This window comes from Bufo gargarizans, chromosome 9, assembly GCF_014858855.1.
Source record: "Bufo gargarizans isolate SCDJY-AF-19 chromosome 9, ASM1485885v1, whole genome shotgun sequence".
Lineage (NCBI taxonomy): Eukaryota > Metazoa > Chordata > Amphibia > Anura > Bufonidae > Bufo > Bufo gargarizans.
This window is the reverse complement of record NC_058088.1, coordinates 185039952-185065098: the sequence shown is the minus strand read 5'-3', so window position 1 is coordinate 185065098 and position 25147 is coordinate 185039952. Positions and strand designations below refer to the sequence as shown.

At 47.0% G+C, this 25147-nt stretch overlaps 1 protein-coding gene across 10 annotated transcripts in view; it reads left to right on the top strand.

Annotated features, from left to right (window-relative positions):
- The window catches only part of EHMT1 (euchromatic histone lysine methyltransferase 1), a 78417-nt gene that overhangs the window by 27100 nt on the left and 26170 nt on the right, over positions 1-25147 (top strand). For 8 of the 10 annotated variants that reach the window (XM_044305858.1, XM_044305852.1, XM_044305857.1 and 5 more), the window contains exons 2-9: positions 10129-10198; positions 12120-12646; positions 15842-16013; positions 16171-16307; positions 16728-16910; positions 17893-17985; positions 20793-20919; positions 23483-23584. In XM_044305858.1, coding sequence (XP_044161793.1) covers positions 10129-10198; positions 12120-12646; positions 15842-16013; positions 16171-16307; positions 16728-16910; positions 17893-17985; positions 20793-20919; positions 23483-23584 — 1411 coding nt within the window. Of the gene's footprint in view, positions 1-4535; positions 4554-5041; positions 5313-10128; positions 10199-12119; positions 12647-15841; positions 16014-16170; positions 16308-16727; positions 16911-17892; positions 17986-20792; positions 20920-23482; positions 23585-25147 lie in introns of those variants that run through there. The other 2 variants (XM_044305853.1, XM_044305854.1) reach the window with 2 other exon arrangements.

Below are 25147 nucleotides of genomic sequence, written 5' to 3'. Positions count from 1 at the left end.
TAAGGTTCGGATCACCTCACCTGGAACCGCAATACCAGGTGCAGCCACCCTCGTGTATATGGCGCTGTGCAGATGGATGGCGGTCCCCTGAGGATCGGCAGTCTGTGTGGAGGTCCAGAACTAAACCATTTAACCCTTTTTAGCCTAATTTAGGGTTATTTTCTTTCATGTTTAAGCCCATAGATGTAATCATGTTATGAACCTCTATGGGCCGCTCTGTCTTTTCCTGATCGTGTGTGTTGTGTTTTGTTTTTCCCCCTCTTTTATCCCGCCTGACCTATAGCACACAATATGTAAAATACATGTATGTTCTCTCCGTTGGTTTTATTTCTGCAGTTTCTTCCGCTTCTCTCCAGGGCTATGCGCTCTTTCCTTCACTTCGGGCCTCATGAGTCTTAGTGCAAATGTTCCTTAGGCTGCTTTGCCTCGCTTCCTCCATGCTTATCTCCTGTCGCTGGCCTGCAGTGAAGAAGGATCGCCTGCTGCTCTCATCAGAGGTCTACGTCAGGCGGATTTCCCTCCAACGTGTGCTGCTGTATAGAAATGCAGTGGAAAACGTCACTCATAGGCTCCTATGTTAAATAAGAAAAAGTATTATGCACGGGACGCATTCGTTTGAGGGATGTCTGGAAGGTCGTAGTCCGCTGGTACTACTGGGACACTTTTGGCCTGTGTTGGGTGAATGGAGACCTTTTTGATCCACGCACGAAGAGCTTTCTCAGCTCCTACGTCAAACGCTTCGTGAACAGAGCCTTCTTCCCATGTTTAGTACATACCTTCTGATAGATTTCCCTATAAAGGGGTTGTCCGACTGTTTAATACCGATGACCTATTTCTCTTTCTAGGCCAGTGACGTCACGTGCCTGGGCACCGCTCAGCTCAGGCACTGTACAATGGACGCCGCTGTGCTTGGTAAGTTGCAAGGAGCCTGTGGCTGTCACCAGGCTGATCAGCCATGGGTGCCGGGCCCCGAACCCCCACCGATCACATACTGGTGACCTATCGTGAGAATAGGTAATCTGTAGTGATGAGTTAAGCGAGCTTCCGATGCTTCATCCGAAGCCGCTTCGTTCAAAAATTAGGGTTAATACTGTACGGAGATCCGTCGCCATACAGTATTAAAATGTATGGGCTCCGATGAGCCGAAGTCAGATATCCGCGAAGTGGAAAACCACTTTAAAACTTGAAACCGGACTCTGCTACGGTTCCGAGGTACCAGTCAACTACCACACGCGAATATTTGACTTCGGCTCATCGGAGCCCGTATGTTCTAATACTGTACATACTGTACAGTATTATGGCTCATTCAGACGGCCGTATGCTGTCCGCAAAAATACGGATCAATTTTTTTTTGCGGATTAGATGCTGTCCCATTCACTTCTATGGGGCCCCTTTCTTCCATTGCACGGCTCAGCCAAAAAAATAAAACATGTCCTATACTTGTCAGTGAAAATCAGGACATGGCCCTATTGAAGTCTATGGATCAGCAAAAAAAACGGAATGCAATCCGTTTTTTGCGGACATGCTGAACTGTCCGCAAAAAAACGGATCCGCATTTTTGTGGACAGCATACGGCCGTCTGAATGAGCTCTAAATCTGAAGTTTTGAACGAAGCGACTTCGGATGTAGCATCTAAAGCTTGCTTCGCTCATCACTAGTCATCAGTATTAAACACTCGGACAACCCCTTTAACAAGTGCTGATTAACGAGATATGAAATCACTCGGCTCTCGTTTATTTGCCTCTGTAGTAATAATCACGTGGTTGTCTTCGTTGTCCGTGTGATCATTCATTTTTAGCCGCCTCCATATACCACCAAACGTGTTGTGGTGGCTCGATATTGCACTTTTAGGTCTTGCCGCTAAGTGTAGATCCCTTCGGCACGTGAACCCAGAGTTGGCTTGGTCGCAGATATACAAAAAATCTGTAACCTAGGATGTGTATGTATTGCGACCGCCGGGAGTGTCTTTGTATTTCTGCACCGTCGAGGCCAGCCGTCATCTCCTCCACCTGGTTGCAGTGGTGAGCCTCTGGCCGGTCATCCACTCTGTAAACAGGGCAGAGTCAGGAGAGCATGCTCACTAGAGGCGTGGAGGAGGGGGAGGTGGTGCTGGTGGAGGAGAGGGCGATGATCTAATTCCATGCAATCCTTGTGAATGATCGGCTAAACAAGATCAGGCAACGTTTTATTTTTAATGACACAGCAGAAGCTGGGACTACAGGGATTTGCCCGGCTAGGCCGCAGCCTGTGATGCAACACCTGGGGGTTGAGCTACAGACTCCATCGTCGTGTCCTGCAAGAAGCCATCAGTCTGTAAGGGCCTTCTGCTGCCATTCTTGGGTTGCTTATTCTTGATATCCGTTTATAATGTTTAGGCGCTTCGTATTTCTATGTGATTATAGATCCTGGAGTGAAGATCCGTGTAGTCCACCAGCCTTGTATGAGGATTTTGGACTTTTCTTTACCGTTTGCTTGTGTTTTGATCTTGCTATCCACAATGGCCATGACCGGCTTGGTCATCCAGCCCACCACACTATTGTAGGCCATGAGGACACATTCATGCCTAAACTTTGCTGCGAGGAGCCTTTAACTCTCGTAGTGTTGTGTTCTTTTAAGGTTTCTCCACAGGTGACATTTCCCCTCCAAACCTAAAACCTATCTAATCGCCGTGTCCTGTGCAGTTGAATGCAGTCTATTGTTCCCTGTTATCAGCTCCTTCTGAAAGCATTGAGATGACTGACAGGAGGATTCCTCCTCCTCCTCCAGATATCTTCAGATCTGAGAACCTCAAGGAGCATTTACTTATGGTTGGAGGACATTAGCTGGTCGTATTAGCCTCCTCTACATCAATTTCTATTTTTGGTGGTTTAAGGGTTAAAGAACAAAGTTCCTCGGTATGAAGAAGTTTGAGATTGAGTTTCTTGGAAGCGTCTGAAGGCGAGGTTCATTTGTATAGAATAATAGTGAGGTGTGATACTGGGGTTGTTAGCTTAGTTTCTTCAGGTGGAAAACTTTCTGGGTATGACCCGACTTATCATTAGCCCCGTCTAAGCTTGAGATGATTGATTGTCACCATACATGTGACATTTAGTCAAATTTCTGGCCAGTTTTTCAATCCAAGAATAGTGTTGAGCGAACTTGTATTTTCAAGTTTGGGATACAAGGTTCGGGTTATCCAAGAATTCTGTTATGGATTCCGCTAACCACGGACCATAAGCTATGGTCCGTGGTAGCCGAATCCATAACGGAATTCTTAAAGAACCCGAACTTGAAAACACAAGTTCGCTCATCCCTATCCAAGAATCCTTCAGTCCAGAACCCGGGGTTGACTTGTTGACCTCCAGACCTTGTAGACTCCAGATTTTTTTTTTTTCTGCAGATGACCCCAGTCTAGTACATTCAGATCCTGGTTGGACAACCTTTTTTCTAATGACCATAAATGTTTGCTTGGTGTGCCTCAAAGTCGATATGGCTCCTGGATTCTTCTAGCTGCCTCCTAAAATATATCCCATGAGGCTACCTACGCACATTGTGGATTCTCGTGCGGAAAAACCGCAGCGTAACACAATACCGGTTAAGTGAGGAACATTAGACAGGAGGAAGTAATCCGGACGATTTCCGGCATAAACGCCAGGTTTCAGCCAGAGGAAAAAAACGTTGCAGCAGCCGGCATTTGCGCCGGATCTCCGAGATAAAGATGTGAGCAGGGCCTAAGACTTCGCCATCGGTGGGGTGGTTGACAGCCGTTACTCCTACAATCAGTAGCATGAAGGGGCTCTTAAATTTTTACCCCACCCCTCCTCGTGTCGTGGTGCTTCTGACCCAACATTATGGAGGTTCCTTAGCTCTTTACACAAGTCCTGGTGGGGGCAATGATGTACAAATTAAACGTTTTATTCTTGAAATCGAAGGGGGGCTCTTTGGGGAAAGCTCCTCTTTACGTATAATCGACCGTGATGAGGATTTTGCATTTCGCGGTTGACCCCTCCTATCTCAACCATAATTCTTTAAAAGAAATTCTGACCTCTTGGTCAAGACATTCTCTACTGTTGTAGTTGGGCGAGAAGATCCAGCTCCAAGAGACTTACGGTAGAGACCCTCACATGTTCTCTAGGGACCCTTGTGTAGGATTGCAAAAAAATGAAACAATGAAAAATTCTGTAGGACACCTTTTTGTCCTACTTGACGTCATCTACCTGTAGCTAGAGGCAGTGACCTGGATTTTTTGGGGTTTGACGCTTCCAACCTTTTCCTCCTCAGCCTTTAATAAAGATACATTTTTGTGAATTGACGCAGACCCCACGGGTTTACAGTAGGGTTCCCTGGGTTAAATAGTGCCATGGTACATGTCTGCAGTCTACCCGCCTACAGTGCTACTCTGAGCTGCTCCAGCACGAGGCAGCAGGAAGGACAAGCCTCCATGTTTGCAGTCTTTATGCTTTCTTTTTTTTTTTTTTTTTTTTTTTTTTTTCTTTTACTACTTCTCCTTGCTTTCCTTCCACTTGGAAGATCCTGGAGAACACACAAGTCATGACGTTGGCCGTGGAGAGCAGGTCTGGAGCTTTGAGCAGAAGGGCTTGGTAATCAGTGGGTAGGAGAGAGACAGAGGGGAAGGGAGCGAGGACTTTTATTATGAAAGCAGACAGTGCCGTGCCGTTGGCTTTTGTTGGGTCTGATCTATCAGCCGACATTATCCTGCAAGGGTGCGGGCCCTTCCCCCTCTTCTTCCTGCCAATCATAGGACTGCTAATGGGGGCTCCTTGGACTGCAAACAGAAGGGAACCTTTTGCTTTTGGGTGTAGGGGGGGTGTTTGAAGGTATTGCATTGAGGAAGAAAGTTACAGGCAGCAAGTTTTTGATTTATATCTTTTTTTGCCTTACCTGAAGGGAGGGGGTGACGGGGGGCTCCAGCTTTCCCCCCCCAACTGGTTAATCAGCTTGGGGTTCATGTGCATCAAGTATTATAGACTTAAGGAGATGGGGGGGGGGGAGAGAGATATGTGGTTTGCATCCAATTACCAGCATGTTCTGCAATTTGCAGGTATAAACATATCCTTGGCTTGGGCTTCGATTGAATCCTCTTCTCTCTCAGGTGGTTCTGCTGGTTGTCACCAGGTTCTTACATTGCGTAGGAGAGGTTGGTAGACGCCACCGTCTGTATTGATCACTGCAGGAACCAGCCTCGCGTCCTTGGTCATTGCAGGAGATCTTTGGACCCACAGGTCATGGCTATGACGAGGGCTTCTGTGTCTCTGTAAGGCCCATCTGTGCCGGCTCCTGGAGTCTGTAGGCGAATTTGTTGGGCCTTTCAGGTAAGATTCACTGTGTCATTGCACTCGTCTGTCATGTTGTTTTTTATTTTTTTTTGGGGGTGGATTTTTGTTGTCGGGTGAGAGACACGACAGACAACCCAAGAGACGCAGAGGTCGTGCCCTCGAAGTAGGAGATTCTTGAATGTCAAGAGGCCAAATTTAGAATAACTTTATTAGTAATCTTATTTTTGTCATCATGTCCTGTTGTTGTTTTTTTTTTTGGTATTTAAACATATGTTTTATTGTTTTCAATAAAAAATAGAATATTACATACAGGAATATATAATTTCCTGTTTTTAATTTTAAACATCAACATGAAATTTTATTTCTTCTTTTAGGACCATCTTATTAATTTTTTAAAAAATAAATGGGGTCTTTTATGGGGCGTGATGGCATCGGTCACCACCATAACTTGGGTGCATCCACTGCTGGTCTCGATGTACGCCAGCTCCCTTTCTGGCGTAGATTTAGATCATTTTCTAAGCCTGAAACAGGCGTAAAAAAATGATAAATGAGACTGGCCGGCCGGCCCACCCATTTATTTATTTTTTTGAACTGACGTACGTGGATGGGTGGTAAGAAGTCCCCTTTGCGACCAGATCTGCCAAAAATTGGCGTATATCTATTCATAAATGACCCCCAAAGTTTTTAATGCATGGACATTTTTGCTGAATACAGGCTACATAAAAACAAGAGACAGGAATTACAAGGGTCTTGTTAGAGGCAAAAGATCACGTTGGATCAGATCGATGGTAATCTGATGCACCACCAGGTCGCGATCCAATTTGGTCTGTCTTGGCCAGTACTTTGTGCCGGGTCTTCTTGGTGACGTGAGGCCATTGGTGCGTGCATCGCCAGTTATCCAGTCCACGCATTCCCCTACCTGACACAGACGGCGATTCGATGTCCGCTCGCTCCCCATATGTGGTTCGCCCATGTACAGGAAAGCTCCAGCACCCGAACCTGCTCCCTTTTTGTACAAATTCTTCAGCTGTTTTTTTCAGACGTGAGATCAGCTCTCGAATCGTCTTATACAATATATATTTTATTCTTCTTCAGCGTCTGGTCTGGATCTGATTTATCGTCTCCTTGCAGTGAGCTGCAGACATATATTTTATTAAGCAGCATGTGCGGGCGGTGTTCTCATCTGCCTGATCCTTTCCTTCTGCAATTGCACCTATACGTTTTAGCAACAGACACAAAGCGCGCAGCAGAGCAGCCTTTATTGTCTGTTTTTCAGAGCATTCGTTGGCAGGGTCTCATTTTAATCTTTTTTTTTATTTTTATTTTTTTTCTTGCTTTGTGGCTTCTTTGACTTTAACCCTCGACTATAGAAAGTAATGTAAGGTTAGGCCCTTATGGGTGGAGAGATCTGGAATCTGGGCGCTTTATCCCTGGTCACTCATGGATTGTACCAGGTTCAGTCTGACCTCAGTCATTACAACGTCTCAAAAAATTGGTCAAGGGTGCTAAAGTTTTGAGGTGACGTCTTATGAATGTTCATCTTTTTGGGTTAATGGCGCACTCAAGCTGGCTCTTAGAGGGGTTTTCCAGAGGTTTATTATTGATGGCCTATCCTCAAGATAGGTCATCAATATCTGATTGATGGGGGTCCAACTACCAGCGACTAGGGACGAGCGAATTTCAGTTTTTTCAAGTTCGGCGTATAAGGTTTGGGTTTGAGTTATCTAAGAATTCCGTTATGGATTCTGCTACCATGGTCCGTGGTAGTGGAATTCTTAGATAACCCGAACCTTGTACGCCGAACTTGAAAACAGAAGTTCGCTCATCGCTAGTCGCGACCCCAACTGATGAGCTGTTTGAAGAGGCGGCGGTGCTTCGGTGTGCTCCACAGCCTCTTCCTCCGCCAGTGATGTCACGCTAATTGGTCACATGGCCTAGACGCAGCTTAGTCTCCTTCAAGTGAATGGGCCTGAGCTGCAGTACCCATCACAGCCACTATACAATGGACGGTGCTGGGTTTGGTGAGCTGAGGAGGCCGGAGCACTGGGGCCTCTTCAGACGGCTTGTCGGTGGGGTTGCCGGGTGTCGAACCACCAACAATCCGATATTGATCTATCCTGAGCATAGGTCAACAGTATTAAACCCCTTTAAAGTGTACAGTAGGGGTCAGTAACCTCTGGTACGCCAGCTGTTGTTAAAACTACAACTCTCAGCATGCACACTTGCTTGGCTGTTCTAGGTACTCCAATAGAAGTGGATGTAGTATGCTGAGAGCTGTAGTTTCACTCGAGCGCTGAAGGTTGCCGATCCCTGCTCTACAGCATTTTGTTCACCCCTTGACCATCGAGATGACACCACCAGTGACACATCCCCTCCCATCGGGCAGTGATCCAGTGCATTTATAACACGTTCCTCAGCCGGTTTCGTCTATCTTTTTGGACTAGGGGATTGCTGGACCTGCCCACCTGTAACAGATCTACTCTTTTTCTTTAGATCTGAACCTCGTTAAAAGGGTTTTCCTAGATATTTTTACTGATGACCTATCCTCAGGATAAGTCTCTGATCGGTGGGGGTGCAACACCGATGACCCCCGCTGATCAGCTGTTTGAGAAGTCACCGATGCTTCTGTGAGCGCCGCAGCCTTCTTGCAGCTTAGCACAGCGCCCAGCATTAGTATCGCGCTCAGTCCCATTCACATCTATGGGGCTGAGCTGTGCCTAGGCCACCTGACCGATGAATGTGTCGTCATTGGCCTAAGGAAAGCTGAGAGAAGGCCGTGGCGCTCACAGGAGCTCGCTAACACCTCAAACAGCTGATTAATAGAAGTCCCAGTGACCCCCACCGATCCGATCTGTCTGTCAGTTTGAGGCACTACAAGGCCAAGCATTGCCACCATGAGAAATATCAATACTGTACGATTCCTCTATTACGCTAATGGGAGGTTCCTCGTTTTTTGCTGCCGAACGTTGCGGAAGTCAGAAGCAGCTGCCCCCTTGGTGCTCCTCTTTGTAATCTGAATTTCGCGTATCTAATAATTCTCCTAGGGGACTGTGCAAGTCAGCTCCTGCCGTGGGCCATACCTCAACCTGCAGCTTACGTCTGCATCAAACACTAAAAATGTAATGTGATATCTTTGGGGCTGTAGTCAGATAGGAGGCACCATCTCGAGCCTCGATTTAAAGGGACCAGAAGGATCATTCTACCACGTGTCATAGATGGGCCGAACGTTTCTTAAAGGTGTTGTTTGCTTAAGATGCCTTATGTATGGGCGATGAATCTTTTATAGGGTTCCCTTCTACCTGTCGCTCCGGAGAATCCAGCGCGGACGGCCCATTGATTTCGGTGTAATGCTTAGTTTCCCCTGCAGCGAGAACCCTTTAAGCGCCATTAAGGGCAAGCAACTTGGTTGGACAGGGTCCCTTCTGTGTAGTCGGTGCTCCTAGACCTTTGGTGCCGTCGCATCTGATCCAGTTTAATTAACAACAAAACAATATAACCAATGAATTATGAACCTACCAGACAGTCAGTGGAAGTTTGGAACGTGGCTGTGGGCTGGCTGCCTTCTGGCTGTGGGCGGCGGGCCTTCCCTGCCGCTGCTGGCAGAGTCAGACTGGGCTCTGGGCTGTGATTGGCTGCCAAATGCCAATGGTGCTTGCTTGCTTAATTGCTTCTTGCTCCTTGCCTCAAGTTCAATCCAGGGCGGAGGGCGGAGCCTGTGGCAACGTACGTCAGCCAGATGCTACACGTGCCTGCCTGTGCCGTGCATGCCACTGCTCCATTTTAGAATCTCTTGAAGAGACAAGCAGCGCAGCGCAGGCACAGTCAGGTGAGTGAGCGGCCGGCGGCGCCCGGCGGGGGGGCCCTCCACTTGACAATAGAATTATTCAATTAGTAGTTGCGGCCGAGCCGGCGCTGGGGGCCCCTAAGAAGTCGGGGGCCCGGGGGCAATTTCCCCCCTTGCCTCTATGGTAGCACCGGCCCTGGAGGGGGCCCTATGGAAGAGCCAGGTGTATCCTTCAAATGCAGTGTGAATGCACCTCAAGTCTGCTGTGATGGTGAAGCTTGTTCCTAAAGTCCACTGTACTTTAGGTAAAATATGACTAATTTTCCAGTGTCTCTTAAGCTGGTCATACAGGAGATAAAAGACCAGCAGTGTCTGGTGTGGAGACCGTACGTCTGTCTGTCTGAGGGGACTTGGTATAAGGCTGAGATTAACGGTACCAGGGCAGGATAGAAGCTCTTAGTCTGAAGCCCCTATGGACTCGAGGTGGACCAAACAGTCCATTTAAAGGGCATCTGTCAGCAGTTTTGTCCCTATGACACTGGCTGACCCCGATACATGTGCACTTGGCAGCTGAAGGCATCTGTGTTGGTCCCATGTTCATAGAAACATGAAGTTTTTCATATATGCAAATTAGCCTCTAGGAGCAACGGGGGCGTTGTCGTTACACCTAGAGGCTCTGCTCTCTCTGTAACTGCCACGCCGTCTCTACTGTGACAGGACCAGGCAGTGTAAACAGGATCACAGTTGCAGAGAGCAGAGCCTCTAGGTGTAATGGCAACGCCCCCGTTGCTCCTAGAGGCTCATTTTCATATATTTAAAAAGTCGATTTTCTCAGCAATGCGAGCACATATGAACATGGGACCAACATAGATGTCTTCAACCGCCAAGCGCACATCTAACAGGTCAGCCAGTGTCATAGGGACAAAACTGCTGACAGATGCAGTTTACATATTTGCAACCTTGAGGCTCGTGATCGGAGTCAGCACCCCTTATGTCCCATTACTGTGGGAATAGCAATCTGTTTTTTGACCTTTATAACAATACATATTTCTTTTGCCTTTCTTTCAGCGGGTTGGCGCAAGCAAAGTGGAATCCAGAAAGGATCTGCTGAAAGACATTACGAACAGCAAGGAAGAAGGTATGGAAGTCATGCTTAAGTCATACCCTGTTCACACGGTTTACTTCGTATTGAGCCAAAATGTTGAAACGAAGCAATCGCCAATAAGCGCTGTGTTCATGATGACGTCTCCGGGTGGACGTGGGAGGTGCAGTTAGACCTACTTACTGGCATTGAGCTCTAAGCATTTAGAACAGGCATGCTCAACCTGCGGCCCTCCAGCTGTTGCAAAACTACAAATCTCAGCATGCCCGAACAACCTACGGCAGGGCATTGTGGGAGTTGTAGTTTTACAACAGCTGGAGGGCCGCAGGTTGAGCATGCCTGATTTAGAACAATCCCCGCTGTAAAGGCAGCGATCTGAGGTTCTCTGGCGTTTAGCTCCTTGAGAGATGTGAGAACTGAAGGGAGAGACAGAGGTTGGTCATGTGACGGGGAATCTCTGTGACGTGAATAAGGTCCAAACCTAGTATGGGCAGATAACCCAGGAACTGTGGAAGGACTCCAGCAGTTATTAACATATATCAACTTACTCTGACAGAGCAGGAGATTGTGATCTCTAAGGCCCCTTTCACACGAGCGATTTTTCCGCACGGGTGCAATACGTGACGTGAACGCATCGCACCCGCACTAAATCCTGACCCATTCATTTCAATGGTTGGTTGTTTGTTTTTTACGTATCACTTCTGCGTTGCGTGAAAAACGCAGCATGTTCTATATTCTGCGTTTTTCATGCAGCCCTGGCCCCATAGAAGTGAAGGGGCTTCAGTGAAAAACGCATTGCATCCGTAAGCGAGTGCGGATGCAATGCGTTTTTTCACTGATGGTTGCTAAGAGATGTTGTTTGTAAACCTTCAGTTTTTTTTATCACGCGCGTGAAAAAACGCATCAAACCCGCGTGGAATAAACTGAACGCAATCACAGACAAAACTGACTGAACTTGCTTGCAAAATGGTGCGAGTTTCACTGAACGCATCCGGACCTAATCCGTCACGCTCGTGTGAAAGAGGCCTAATACAATTACAGGTAAAGCAACTCTTCTCAGTCCTCACAACACTTGGACCTTTTGCTTACTGCAGGTAATCTTGCTAAACCTTAGAAGTTCCCTCTGAGCTCAGCCCCATGCCTCGAAATATATGTCTCAAGACATTAAAGGGGTTGTCCGGGATTTTGATCCTTTGGATAGATCATCAATATCTGATCTGTTGTGGGCTGACTCCAGGTAACCCAACGATCAGCTGTTTGAAGAGGCCATGGTGCTCCGGTGAGCGCTGCGGCTTCCTCACAGCTTACTGAGCACAGTGCCGTCCATTGTATAGTGGCTGTGCTTGGTATTGCAGCCCAGGCCCATGCACCTGAATGGGACTGAGCTGCATCAAGGCTATGAGACCGATAAACGTGAGGCGGGGGTTCCAGGAGTCGGGCCCCCTCTGATCAGATATCGATGATTTATCCTGATGATATCTCTAGCATAACTGCCTATACCAGGGATGATCAACCTGTGGCCCGCCAGCTGTTGTAAAACTACAACTCCCACGATGCCCTTCTGTAGGATGATAGCTGTAGGCTGTCGGTGAATGATGGGAGTTGTAGTTTTGCAACAGCTGGAGGGCCACAGGTTGAGCATGCCTGGCCTATACAATAAATGTATAGCCTCGTATTATAGCCCCACTGGTTTTGTAAAAAATAAATAAAAGCCTCATATATCTACGCTGAGTAAAAAAATTACAACCACTGAAAGGTAAAAAGCTAAAATTAATAAAATTTATTCTGAACATGAAACCCAAAATTAAGTGTTTTCCCTGAGGAATTGCCCCATCCCAAATTGATTGAATTCTGGTCCCTTTTTTGTGATGCTTGAGGGACAGGGGTGAGAGAGGACGTGGCTCGCAGTATGTTCTTATGGATGTGGAGTACTAATGCTTTCATAATTATTTTCTAGTGACAGATGTCATGGCAGGGGACGAAAACTTGCCCGAAAAAGTCGGCGACACTAATGGATCTTGCGAGAGAACTGACTCGAAGGAGCACACGGTATCCCCACATGGTGGGCAGGACAGCACAAAACTGCATAATCAGGACCCTAATTACAAACCCTGTTGGGTGGCGGAGAACGGCATCTGTGAAAGAGACCCGGGAGACCTCCGACAACACCCGCTGAAAATAAACAGTCCCATGCAGACTTCTGTGGTGGGGAGCAATGGATATATATTAAACAAATCTGTTGGCCATCAACAGCAATTACGGACCTCAAGCTCCTCTCCGCTAAGCGGCCACGCTGCAAAGACTCTTCCCGGATCTGCCCTCAAGACTAAAGCAGCCTCCAATGTATATGTACCCACAGCCCCTTCTCCCCCTCAGGTGGGAGACCAAGTTCAAGACGAGAGCCCAAAGCTAACGGATTCTTCTGTGTCCGACTCGAAAATTCACAGGGCGCGAAAAACCCTGCCAAGGTCCCCCTGCAGTTCGGTAAGATGAGACGCCATGAAGGTTTATCCATGTACCTTGCCCTGTAGATCCGCACCTACACCGAGAACGGAGTGGGGAGAGTGGTGGCTGGAGGTGCTAGTGTTTCCCCTGGTCCGGCCGTCGCTCCTATTCATTTCTGTAGGGCTGACTATTTTTGGCGGCCCCATAGAAATGAATAGAAAGCGGGTTGCACATGCGCAGTCACAGTGCGCCCTCCGTCACCTTCCCCGCTCCGTCTCTATCAGACAATGGGGGTATATCCTAGCGATATGCCCCCATTGTCTGTGATGGGAATACCCCTTTAAGGTGTGTGATTTATTTTGTTATGTCTGCCTTATCCAGTTTTGGATTCTATATTGGCGGACTCTCAGACCTTGTCATTCTCCATTGTGTTATCCTGGGGCTTTCCAAACCCTTTAAACTTTATAGGGAAACTCTGTGGGCAGTGCTGTGTTCTGTGCCCAAATCTTAAAGGGGTTTTCCGAGACCTTTCTACTGATAACCGATCCTCTAGAAGCGGAATCTGCTTATGGTGTTTTCCGACAGTTTTTTTATTTTTTAACTGACCAGTGGGAGTCTGAAACCCGGGACTGACTATCAGCTGTTTGAGAAGGCATCCGCGCTCACAGTGGCGCCACAGCATTCTTTCGCCAAGCACAGCGCTGTACATTGTATAGTGGCCGCGCTTGGTATTCACTTCAATGGGGCTGATCTGCAACTAGGCCTTGTGACTGATGAATGTGATGTCACTGGCCTAGGGAAAGCTGTGAGAAGTCCATTGCCCTACTGCGAGTGTCGGTGCCTTCTCAAACAGCTGATCGGCAGGGGTCCCAGGTGTTGGACCCCCACCGATCAGACACTGATGAACTATAGTCTAGGTCATCAGAAGAAAAGTCTTGGAAAACCCCTTTAAAGGGCTTGTCCTCCATTTTACCTATATAATAGCCAGTAATAATCCTTCGTTACAACTTGTTTACTTCAGAGCTGCATTCATGAATCTACTGTTTGCCATTGGTAGTAGTCTCCAAGCATGGCTCCAGACACTCCATTTAGCTTGGCTACTATCATTGAGGGGACAGTTCTTTTAGCCTATGTCGGAGTCCAGTCGCTTAGGGCTGATTCACATCTGCGATTAACTGGACACGGCTGTGCACCGCTGACCTCATTGTCTATAATGGTGGGGATCCGGCCACCTTCCGCCATAAGTGCCGGCTTTGGCTAGAGAAAAAGTCCTGCAGGCAGAGCTTTTTGTCCGGCTTAGGCCCGAACGCAGATGGATCACCTCGAAATCCAATTATAGTCAATGGCGTCTGGCGTTGCTGTATGCGGTGAACTCTGGTCCTCTGCCGGATCAGTTAAATGCAGAAGTGAATCAGCCCTAAGGCAAGCACTGAACATGCAGGGAACTGTGTAAGATTTCAGCTCTGAGGCTTGCAGAACTGTGAATGGAGCTTTGGAGTATAACGAAGCATCAGGAAGAAGAGACAAAACCTTTAATAAATGGCATCTCAGTTATACTCTTAGCGCATTGTGCCTTAGTGGGTTCCAAGAGGGTTTGCAGTCACATGGTTTGGCCCCCAATAGTACCCACTGAAGCATAGTATTAAAGGGGTTGTCCTGTCTGGGACCTTCTCATATCTCAACAATTTGCTCCACCGCAAATTGAGAGATTTGCCCTGTCTCAGCCACCTGTGGCGCAAGACGGGGCCCTGTTCTCTAGATGAGAGCATGTCCTGGGGCAGGTTCTGCACCTTTTAGACATTTTTGACATGCCATAAATGTCCAGATAGAATACCCCTTTAAGAGCGAGCTTCTAGATGCTTTTTATTAGAGGGGTCAATGTGCGATGACAGACGTCCTTTAATCACCTTATCACTAGTAACTAATTTGTATCAGGACTTTACCATATAGAAAATTAGCATTGAAATCCAGAGGTGGAGAAGGGTCGACCGGACCACCCCCGTCCCACCATAGGTCCAGGTCCCGTGTCCTACAGTTCGGTCATTTTTGGTAGCTCCCTTTGTACCAGCCATTTTCACTCCATTGTAAGACGGCAGGCTTTGCACTAACACTATGGAGAGTATGAGGCTCTGAGATGCAGTTTTGTCATACACGGAAGCCATGATAGATTGTCGGATCTGTGATGGACCCAATTGAGATTTAGAAGGGGGGGCCCGTCGGGTTCTGCGGTGGCATCCATCATTTTGAAGGAAAGATTGCACTGCAGTAGTATTCTTCCCAAAAAAAACAATGACGTCTGAGACGGGGGCTCAGATGTAAACAGTACCTTAAAGGCATACTCCTTTTTTTGGAGGCAGGATTGAATTTGCACCTTTTTTTAGCGGATACCTTCGATGTCCTGTATGTGTCTACAGTGATCATGTTATGTGCTCCTCTTCTGCCGATGTGGCACCCTGAGGTGGTCGGAACAGTGGACACAGACAAATGGACTGCACCACGCCGCTTCTATAAAGCCTGTATTAGACAGTAAGTTCAGCAATAGATTGTCGGGAGGGAAGCGCTCCCTCGCGGTAATCGCCTGCTAGCTAGCGGAGGAGACCGCTGCTATTACATGCAACAATCTCCTCCACAGTATATGCCATCGCTCGTACCCATGCTTTCTAGTGGTTTGCCAGCGGCCGATCGCTGCTAGACAGCACGATCTGCCGCCTGGCAAGCGCTGATTTTTAAGCATGCGATCTGCAGCAGATGCAAGATGATCGCTAACGAATGTTTGTGCGAACGCTCATTAGCGTTTTTTGCCCGAAATATCGGCCAGTATAATACAGCCTTTACTGCCATTCACTTGCATTGGACCTATGGGGACAGTGTAGACCAAACCGCTCAGCTGGTTCCATAGGCCTGACCACCTCTGGCTGCTGCACAGCTAATAGGGGTGTCAGATCGAGCCCACAGACCCCCTTGTCACATAGTACACTTGGTAGGTGGAGGTGGGCTGTTAGAGATTTTGCACCAGGATCCAGAGGCTTGAAGTGAAACCTATACCAACTGGGTAAGGAAGATGACCTAGCAGAGATGGTACCTATGTTTGGGGCGTGTGGGGAGATGTCTGTTTGGCTGATGGGTTACTTATGTATATGGCCAGCCTAATTCCCACCATCCCCCCACCCCTAATACGGAGAGTGCTGCAGATATAGCTCGTAATAACAATGGCCTCCTTCTTCCTTCTTGAAGCCTGTACATAAGGATTCCAGTGAGTCGTCAGAGCAGATGGAAAGCATGGAAGACTCTGCTGCCAAAAACGGTTTGGAGAGTGAGAAGCAGTTGCCCGTACATCAGTCCAGCACAACACAGGAGCTTCTACCTCAGGGTCAGAGCTGTGTCTCGTCAGCAAAGCCGCAGTCAGGTATGAGGGTCCACGCTTCTGTTCTGTATGTGGACCGTGCACGAGGAGCTATGCTCATAAACTCATGTCCCACATCTGTCTAAATGTGTCTTTGATTGCTGACCCAAGTACCACCAGCTGGTATGATAACCCAATGTACTGTCTCGTTGCGGTTTAGCTTCTGCGGCCTCTCGGAAAAAGAAGCGACGGATGGGAACGTACAGTCTGGTCCCGAAAAAGAAGACCAAAATATTGAAGCAGAGAACGGTCCTGGAGATGTTCAAGAACATGTCAAATTCATCTTCGAGTCCAAAGGTGAGATCACTGGATCTTCTCACCGCTCACCTCAGGGCACAGTGGAGTTCATCTTCTGGTTCCCGGCAGTGCCAGGAGGGCTGTTGTCTTCTCCATCCTTCCTCTTCCAAACAGGCATAGAAGTGGGGGTGCCCTGGTATCTTTTTAGGGTATTGTACACATGCCCAAAGATGAAGCAGGCCTAGGGCCAGGACCCCGTTTGCCTTTATAAATCATTGGCCCCCAGTGTGTTGGCAGTCAGGAGCGGTCCTTATACTTTCCTAAAGGACCCATGCAAACTTCCTAAGCATATATTGCCTAAAGTTGAAGCATCCCTACAAATAAATGTCTGTACCTGCTTCTGCAATCCCCCCCTTACCCCCAGCTGAACAGGTCATTGTAATATAAAGCCCCCATTGTAGTATCTGATTTCCTTCATAGAGCGACAGGGATTCTGAGGCTCCTCACATGAATGGAGAAATGGTAGACATGGATTCAGAAGAGGAATACTCCGAGGAGCCGGAGGAAGAGGATTATAATAGTGGGGAACAAAGTGTCTCTGAAAACCAAGAGGACGACAGTGCTTCCAAAGACGTCACAGCGGAGACCGACAGCCTGAAGAAGGTATGAATGCCTCATACCTCGGGATCAGGGGAGGACCCACCGAATCTTGTGTGCTGCAGGAAAAACAGAGACTCTTAGGCTAGTTTCACACTAGCATTGACATCTCTGGCAGGAGAAGAGCTTGCCGGAGATATCGGACTCCGGCAATGCTGGGCGTTGACTGACACCCGCCGGCCCCGTTCAGTATAATGGGGACCGGCGGAGATCCGGCCGAAAACATGCTGAGAAGCGGCTGGCCGAAAACCTCTGTATGCAGTGGTATTTGTCCAGCCATTTCTCTGCATATTTGTGAATGGGGCCGGATGGCGATGCGGTTGCTTCTGGCAATGCCGGAGTGAAGAGAGATCCAGTAGGCTGTTCCCTGCCGGATCTCTTTGTCACAGGGGTGAAACAGGCCTTAGACTAGGTTGTCACCAGTTTGCGGCTTGTGGAGCGATCTGTATAGTGCAGGCGTGCTCAACCTGCGGCCCTCCAACTGTTGCAAAACTACAACTCCCATCATTCCCTAACAGCCTACAGCTATCCTCCTACAGAAGGGCATCGTGGGAGTTGTAGTTTTACAACAGCTGTAGGGCCGCAGGTTCAGCATCCCTCGCTTTCCCTAGACTGCAATTGCAACAGTGACACCTGCAGGCTCAGCATCGGTACTGCATGCCATGTATAATAGTACTGAAAAATGAAATCCATTATAATCTATAAATTATTAGTATTTTTATATAATTGTGCTAATAAATGCAATCCATTATAATCTATAATTTATTAGTATTTTTATAAGCGGATATTAATATATTGGCATGGGGGGGCTCCACCATGTGGTGCCTTATTCTCCACAAACCGCTTCTAGAGGGGAATGACTCTGTAACACATCGCTTCAGCCCATGGAACTTTATTAAAAGTAACTTGGCCTGCAATGTGTTTGACATGACCAGGACATTTTTATTTAGTTCTTACCGTTATGCCATGAACTGTGTCTGTGATACAGGTGGATGACATGGAATCTGAAGTGGATGAGGAGGCTGAGTCCATGGAGTCCCAAGAGGAAGAGGAGGAAGAAGATGATGATGAATCAGATTTAGTAAGTGCTGCTGATATAATGTATGTGTTGTCCTGCAAAAGGGGTGGTGCTTAGTTGTAAACTTACATACCATCCACAGGCTATTGGATGAGTGTGTGATCTGTGGGGGTCTGACAGCTGGGAATAATTTGTGGAGACCTAGTATCCCATTCTTGTGATCACTTGGCGTCCCAGCAGTCGGTCTTCCAAAGATCAGACACAAGTTTAACCCCTTACTGACGACTAATACACCTTCTTACGGTGGTCACTAAGGAACCTTAGGCTCAGCCACTGCCTTTTTTACGGTGGCCTAGTTTAAGCACTGCACGAAAGACCCAGCAAGAGCTCATCTCTCTTACGACTGCCAGGCTCCTGATCGAAGTGCTCAGTCTGGCCACTTGACCCCTTAGATGCCGTGGTTAAAAACATAAAAACCCATTTCTGTTGAAAAAATGCGTTCCAGTGGTAAAAAAATAAAAATAAATAACCCCCTCCACATATTTAATATAGCGACCGAAGCCATATACACTGAACAAAAATATAAACGCAACACTTCAGCTCATGCAAAATGGGAGCAAAAACGGAACTCAAAGATCTGAAACATTTTCTACATACACAAAAGACCCATTACACTCAAATATTGTTCACAAATTTGTCTAAGGCTACATGCACATGACCATGTGCCCCCCGTGGCCGTATTGCGGCCCGCATACAGCGGGTCCGCAATACACAGGCATCGGCCGTGTGCATTCCGCATTACAGATCGCGGACCCATTCACGGAGATGCGGAACGGAGGCACGGATCGGAACCCTACGGAGTTCTTCTGTGGTGTTTGTGGCCGTGCCTCCGCACTGCAAAAAAGTTGCGCATGCACTACTTTTTTGCGGTGCGGACCATCGGATGCGGATCATGGACCCCATTCAAGTGAATGGGTCCTCGATCCACATGTGGCTGCCCCACGGTAATTTGCGGTCCGCAGCACGGGCACGGAGCCCTTACCCTCGTGTGCATGTAGCCTAAGGTTACATGCACACGAACGTTGTTTTTCAGTGTCCGTTCCGTTTTTGTTTTTTTTTGCAGATAGGATGCAGATCCCCATCATTTCAATCCGAATCAGTATGTCCGTTCCGTAGCCCCACAAAAAAAAGAACTTGTCTTATACTTTACGTTTTAGGCATTGTTACAATGGATCCGCCCAAAAAAACGGATGGCATGTGGATGTCATCCGTTTTTGTTTTTTGCGGACCGCAAAACACATACGGTTGTGTGCATGTAGCTCCCTCAAACGTTGCAACATCTGTGGCATTGTGCTGTGTGATCAAACTGCACATTTCAGAGTGTCCTTTTATTGTGGGCAGTCTAAGGCACACCTGTGCAATATTCATGCTGTCTAATCAGCACCTTGATCTGCCACACCTGTGAGGTGGGATGGATTATCTCGGCAAAGGAGCAGTTCTCACTGACACAGATTTAGACAGATTTGTAAAGAATATTTGAGTGTAATGGGTCTTTGTGGATGTAGAAAATGTTTCAGATCTTTGAGTTCAGCTAATGCAAAATGGGAGCAAAAGCGAAAGTGTTGCGTTTACATTTTGTTCAGTGCAGTTATCATTAGTGTTGAGCGAACTTGTGTTTTAAGTTCGGTGTCTAAAGTTTGGGTTATCGAAGTATCCCGTTATGGATTCCGCTACCACGGACCATAACAGAATTTAGAATGGGGATACTTTGATAACCCTAACTTTAGACGTCGAACTTAAAACACACGTTCGCTCAACACTAATTATCATCTAATTTATCCTGCACGGTGAACGCTGTAAAAAAAAAATGCCAGAATCTTTTTTTTTTTTTTTTTTTTTTTTTTATCTGCCCCCCGAAAAAATGCAATATAAAGCAGTCAAAGCCTCATATGTACCCCAAAATGATACCAGTGAAAACTATGTGCTACAAAAATCAAGCTGTCAATAAAAAAATAAAGAAAAAAAAATAATGGGTCTTGGAATACAATAGTAGTAATACTTAAAATGTAAAAGTACTAAAACACCTATATCTATTATCTGTTTAATCGTACCGAACCAGGGAGTAAAATTTACTTTTTTTTTTTTTTTTTTTTTTACTGTATTGCTGTTTTTTTACCTTCTCACCTGCCGTTTTCTACCCCAACATGATGCCATTATATAAACTACAACTTATCCAGCTAAAAACAAGCCCTCCTATGGCTATGTGAACGGAAAAATAAAAAAGTATATAGCTCTTGGAATTAAAAGATTAAAAAAATGCACAAAAATAATTTGCTCGGTCACTAAAGCGCAATACAGGCTCTGCCCCTTTTAATGAGACGAAGAGCGATTAGATCTGGTTTTATGAGCAACCCCTGGATTAGGAAATGACATGCACTCAGTGTAGTGCATTATATAGACATTAATAAGCTGAGTTTTCAAGTTGATTTATTGGTGAAGGAGTCGTCCCGTCCTACTGTGAGCATTAATGAATGTGGGGAGGACGTGGGCCGGAAATAATGACATTATGTGCCCAATGTATGTAATGAGGAGACTTGATTTACAGTGAAAGTCCATTGTAGATCTTGATCTTGTCTTTTAAGACAAAAACAATGTAAGTGGTCTGGAAGGAAACAGCGAAGAGGTCACTGATACAACATACATGATGCACATTTGTCCCCTTATGTCATTTGCTTCCCCAGGAGTATATGAATGTGCTGGTCTTATAGGGGCTTATTATGGTGGCACCGCTCACCAGTCCTATTAATATTGTATGTGATGTGTCTGGTTCAATGTTTCGGGCACTCATGACGATGCATCTCTCATTGTAGAGCTCAGAATCCAGTTTACAGAGGAAGAATCAGAAAAAGGAAAAAGGCCATGCCGATAGTCCGTGGATGAAAAAGAACGAGAGGACGAAAGGGCAAAGCGAAACAAAGCCTAACCCCCCACCCCTTGGTAATGAGCATTTCATGGGACGGGCATACAAAAAGTAATCTGCTTGTTAGGACGTTTATTCCTAGGAACTAACTTGTCAGGACAAAAGCTACAAGTCAAAAAAAATTATTGGTGGGGGTCTGGGTGACCCCCACCAGTCACTGAGACAAAGGGGCAGGGTTTCTCAGTACCCCTTTGTGAGTATTCGGGCCTGCTCAGTTGAGAAGTGGGGTGAGCTGTGTACAGACTAATAGTGTTTGGAGGATGAGTTAAGCTAGTTTCACATCTCCGGATCTGGCATTGCCGGATACAAACAATGCTCACCGGCCCCATTAAGTATAATATCCGTCTGCAATCCGGCAAAAATGCGGAGAATCAGCCGCACACGAATGCTGCGGATCAGGCGGCCAGATCTGTGTGCCCCTTTGTTTGAGGAAATGGTGGGGCCTCACTATGACCTTTCAGATGTTTTCCAAAACTAGAGGTTAAACTTTAACCCTTATCTCAGGTTGCTATTTTAGCCCTGAGCTACATGGAGACTTTTTGTATTGCCGCTGATTGATTTTAACTATTGAGTGACAGCTGCAGTCCACAAGATTGAATACAGCTCAGTTTTTTTTGCTTTGGACTGCAGCTGTAAAGGCCCCTTTACACGGGCAATTATCTGGAAGGAACATTCCTAGGAACACTGCTTCCTAATAATTGCCCTGTGTAAAGGTGCCACCAATCACCTGATGAACGAGCAAATGCTTGTTCATCTGGTGAAAGCATCGCTGATGCAGACACCCAAATCGTCATTTCTGAACAGCAGATCGTGCCGCCCAGAAAGATTAAATATTTATGGGGACAAGTGATCCCTCTAGCGATCGCTTATCCCCATACAACAGAGATGATTGCTGTATGTAAATGCAGCTTTCAGCTCCTGTAACAAGCAATCAGGAATGAACGGTTCCTTCCTGATGATTGCCTGCTGTGTCGGCCTCTGTAAATGGACCTTAAAGGGGTTCTCTCACGTCAGCAATTGGCATTTATTATGTAGAGAGAGTTTATACAAGGCACTTACTAATGTATTGTGATTGTCCATATTGCCTCCTTTGCTGGCTGGATTCATTTTTCCATCACATTATACACTGCTTGTTTCCTGGGGATCAGCCACCGCTGCAGCGCAGATACAAGGTGGATGGGAGCTGCTGCGCATGCTTGTCTATGTGCACTCCCATGGTCCCGGACACCACAGGGGCCAGTGTGGTTTCCTTTAGTGTTCAAGCACGACCACTGCTGATGGATTGCAGGGTGGTTGTAACCCCTGGAGCGGTGTATGATATGATGGAAAGATGAATCCAGCCAGCCAAGAAGGCAATATGGACAATCACAATACATTAGGAAGTGCCTTGTATTAACTTTCTCTACATAATAAATGCCTTTAGCTGAAGTGAGACATCCCTTTTAACGCAATAGTTAAAATCGATCAGTTGTCCTACAAAAAAAGTCTCCATGCAGCCCAGGGCTAAAACAGATTTTTTTAAAGAAATGTTTGTATAGCTATTTTGGCCACTTCGAGGGCAGGTCCAGTCGAGCGGTGGTGCTGTTGTGTTTCCAGACGTTTGACATTCTTTACAGTCCATGCAAATGTTAATGTCCAAGCGTCTTTAGGAGCATATTTCCATTGAGTGTCCAGAGATCACTCGTAAATGTTTATCTCAATCATCCTGCAGTCATTATCCTACACTAGATGCTCAAACCTATGGAAACTGCATCCATATATGACCCTGTATTTTGCCACTTAGATCTGGAGCTTCAGATGGACAATGGCTCCCTGTAATTAGAATCCCACTCCTTCAGGCTCATTCACGCGGCGGTATGAACGAGTCCGTATCCGTTCCGCCATTTTGCGTAACGGGTGCGGACCCATTCATTTCAATGGGGCTCCAAAAGATGCGAACAGCACACCGCGGAACGATGCTGTCCGCATCGTTCCGCGGCCCGCAAAAAATATAGAGCATGTCCAAGGCATTTTCTATGATAGCGGCGGCCATGTGCGGTCCCCAAATTGTGGAATGCAAAATAGCCGGTATTCGCGTTTTGTGGATCTACAAATGTAGCCTCATTCTGTTCTTTTGGACTCAGGACTACGCATGTAATGTGTGCAGGTGTAGCTGCAGAGTGTCTTTGGTTTTCTGCTGCCCTGAAGTTATCCACTCCCAATAGGAAATTATTTAATAGAAATTATTACCATTAAATATTCTTATTGGCAACAGCATTCCAGTGTTAATACCTGCTGGGATGGTGGGCTCCCATCCCAGTGGCAACTTTTCAACTCGGTTAGACCAGGTTTGTTTGGACGCACCCAAAAGCATAAAACCCCTTTCATCCTTCTGAACCGGTTACATCACGATGCTTTGACTAATGCACGGACCCCCATTTTTCAGAAAACCGCCCTCCAGATGTACGTGCTGTTGCTCATTTTACACAAGGCATAAGTGCACCACTGTGATGTTTTGGGCTACAACACAGCCTTCCTGAGTCTTAAGTGCACACGTTGGGCCCCACCCTTGAAGCCAAATCCCATTTTTCTGTTTCATAGCTGGTGACGGTGACGTCCAGGACACCAACACAGAGTACACGGAAGTGTCGCTTGACTCTCTGGAGCTGCAAGTGAAAGAGATCTTGTCTCCCCAGTCTAAAGGTGAGAGTTCAGGATATCTGATGAATGGACAGTCAGGTTGAAGATGATGTATTTGTTCCCCTGTAATGCTTCTTTACCACACAATATATCACTTCTCCTTGGGTAGAGGGAAAACAATCTTATGTGGGATGTCTGGTGAAAGCTGATGGGGCCACACGCCCATCCACGTAGGGACTGGTTAGGTTTCCAGCATCACACACTGATTTCATGTGCCATCACTGTCTATGATAGGAAAGCTCCCTTTAGCTTATGTATTCAGCATTAATACCACATAGTGGGGTTGTGCTGCAGTTCTTGCTTGCTTCCGTGAATTGCACAGCAGAAAGGGGCAGCACAAACTGCATCTCGTGCATACCCCCCTAAATCTGACAGCGTCAACTTCACACTGCTCTGCAAAACTGACTGATAAGTTGAGCCAGCCGTCTGCACTTCTGCAACAGCTCCCAGGCCTTTGGCATGCGCTCTTAATTATGCCCGTTTCCAGCTCGCCGTTTCATTCATCTCCTTTGTGCACTTCATTGCACTCTCCCGTGATGCCCTCTGGTGGCCGTCTCTAACGTAGAGGATAAATTAACACAACCGGCCGAATGATTTCTTTCTGTCACGATTCACTGCTGTTCGTGCAGCACTTCTAGCGTGAGACGCTTCTCCGCTCCTCTTAGGAGAATTTTCTTAATTTGGACTCCTCGTACCTTCCCGGGATCTTAGATTGGAGTGTGGATTGAAATGATCTCTTCTCACTGAAGAATATATCTGCATATGGCTCAGTAAGACGTAACCTCTCACATGCTGAAAACACCAGGGATGAGCCTCTGTGTTAGATGTCCCCAATTAATCGCAGATGTCTAATGCTGGAAGATAATTCCAGGAGCGAGAATTTTCAGTAATTGAGATATTTAAACAGGGCCCATGCATCAGGGGTGCACTACAGGATTATGCAATGCCCACTTTGTCTGCAGTTGCTCTTCCCAAAAGCCTTCGCTCTAAACTTCTGAACGAGGATTGTCAAGCATCAGCTAAATGGCTAGACTTAGTAGGGTTTAGACCAAGGTTTCCAAACTTTGGAGAACCCCTGGAAAGATCCTAATTTCTCGTGCTTTTTTCCATTGGGGGACACAGACCATGGGTATAGCTTAGAGGTATTAGTAGGAGGGACACTATGCAAATGAAAGAGCTCCTCCTCCTCGGGCTATACCCCCAGACTCCACCAGGAGGAACTCAGTCTTTGCTTAGTGTCTGGTGAAGGAGGTTGACACTCTCTGATTCTACTCCTTTTTGTTATTTTTATTCTAGATGGGGACACAGGTCGGCATGGCGCCTTCCTGGTCCCCCGTGGAGTGCCCGCCGCCGTCTTTGGGACGTTGCCTGGCTGCCTCCATTTCCCCCCAAGAAGATAAGTGGATCCGGGCTCGACCTGTTAGCTCCGGCATCCCACCAGCTGCTGGGACGCCTGCTGCCTACCCTCCTCCAGAGCACTGTTCTCCTGGATTGGAGTCAGAAGTCTGAAGAGGCGCATCCCTGCTGGTCTGGACATCGAGGGAGCATGCTGAGCAGATAAGTGTT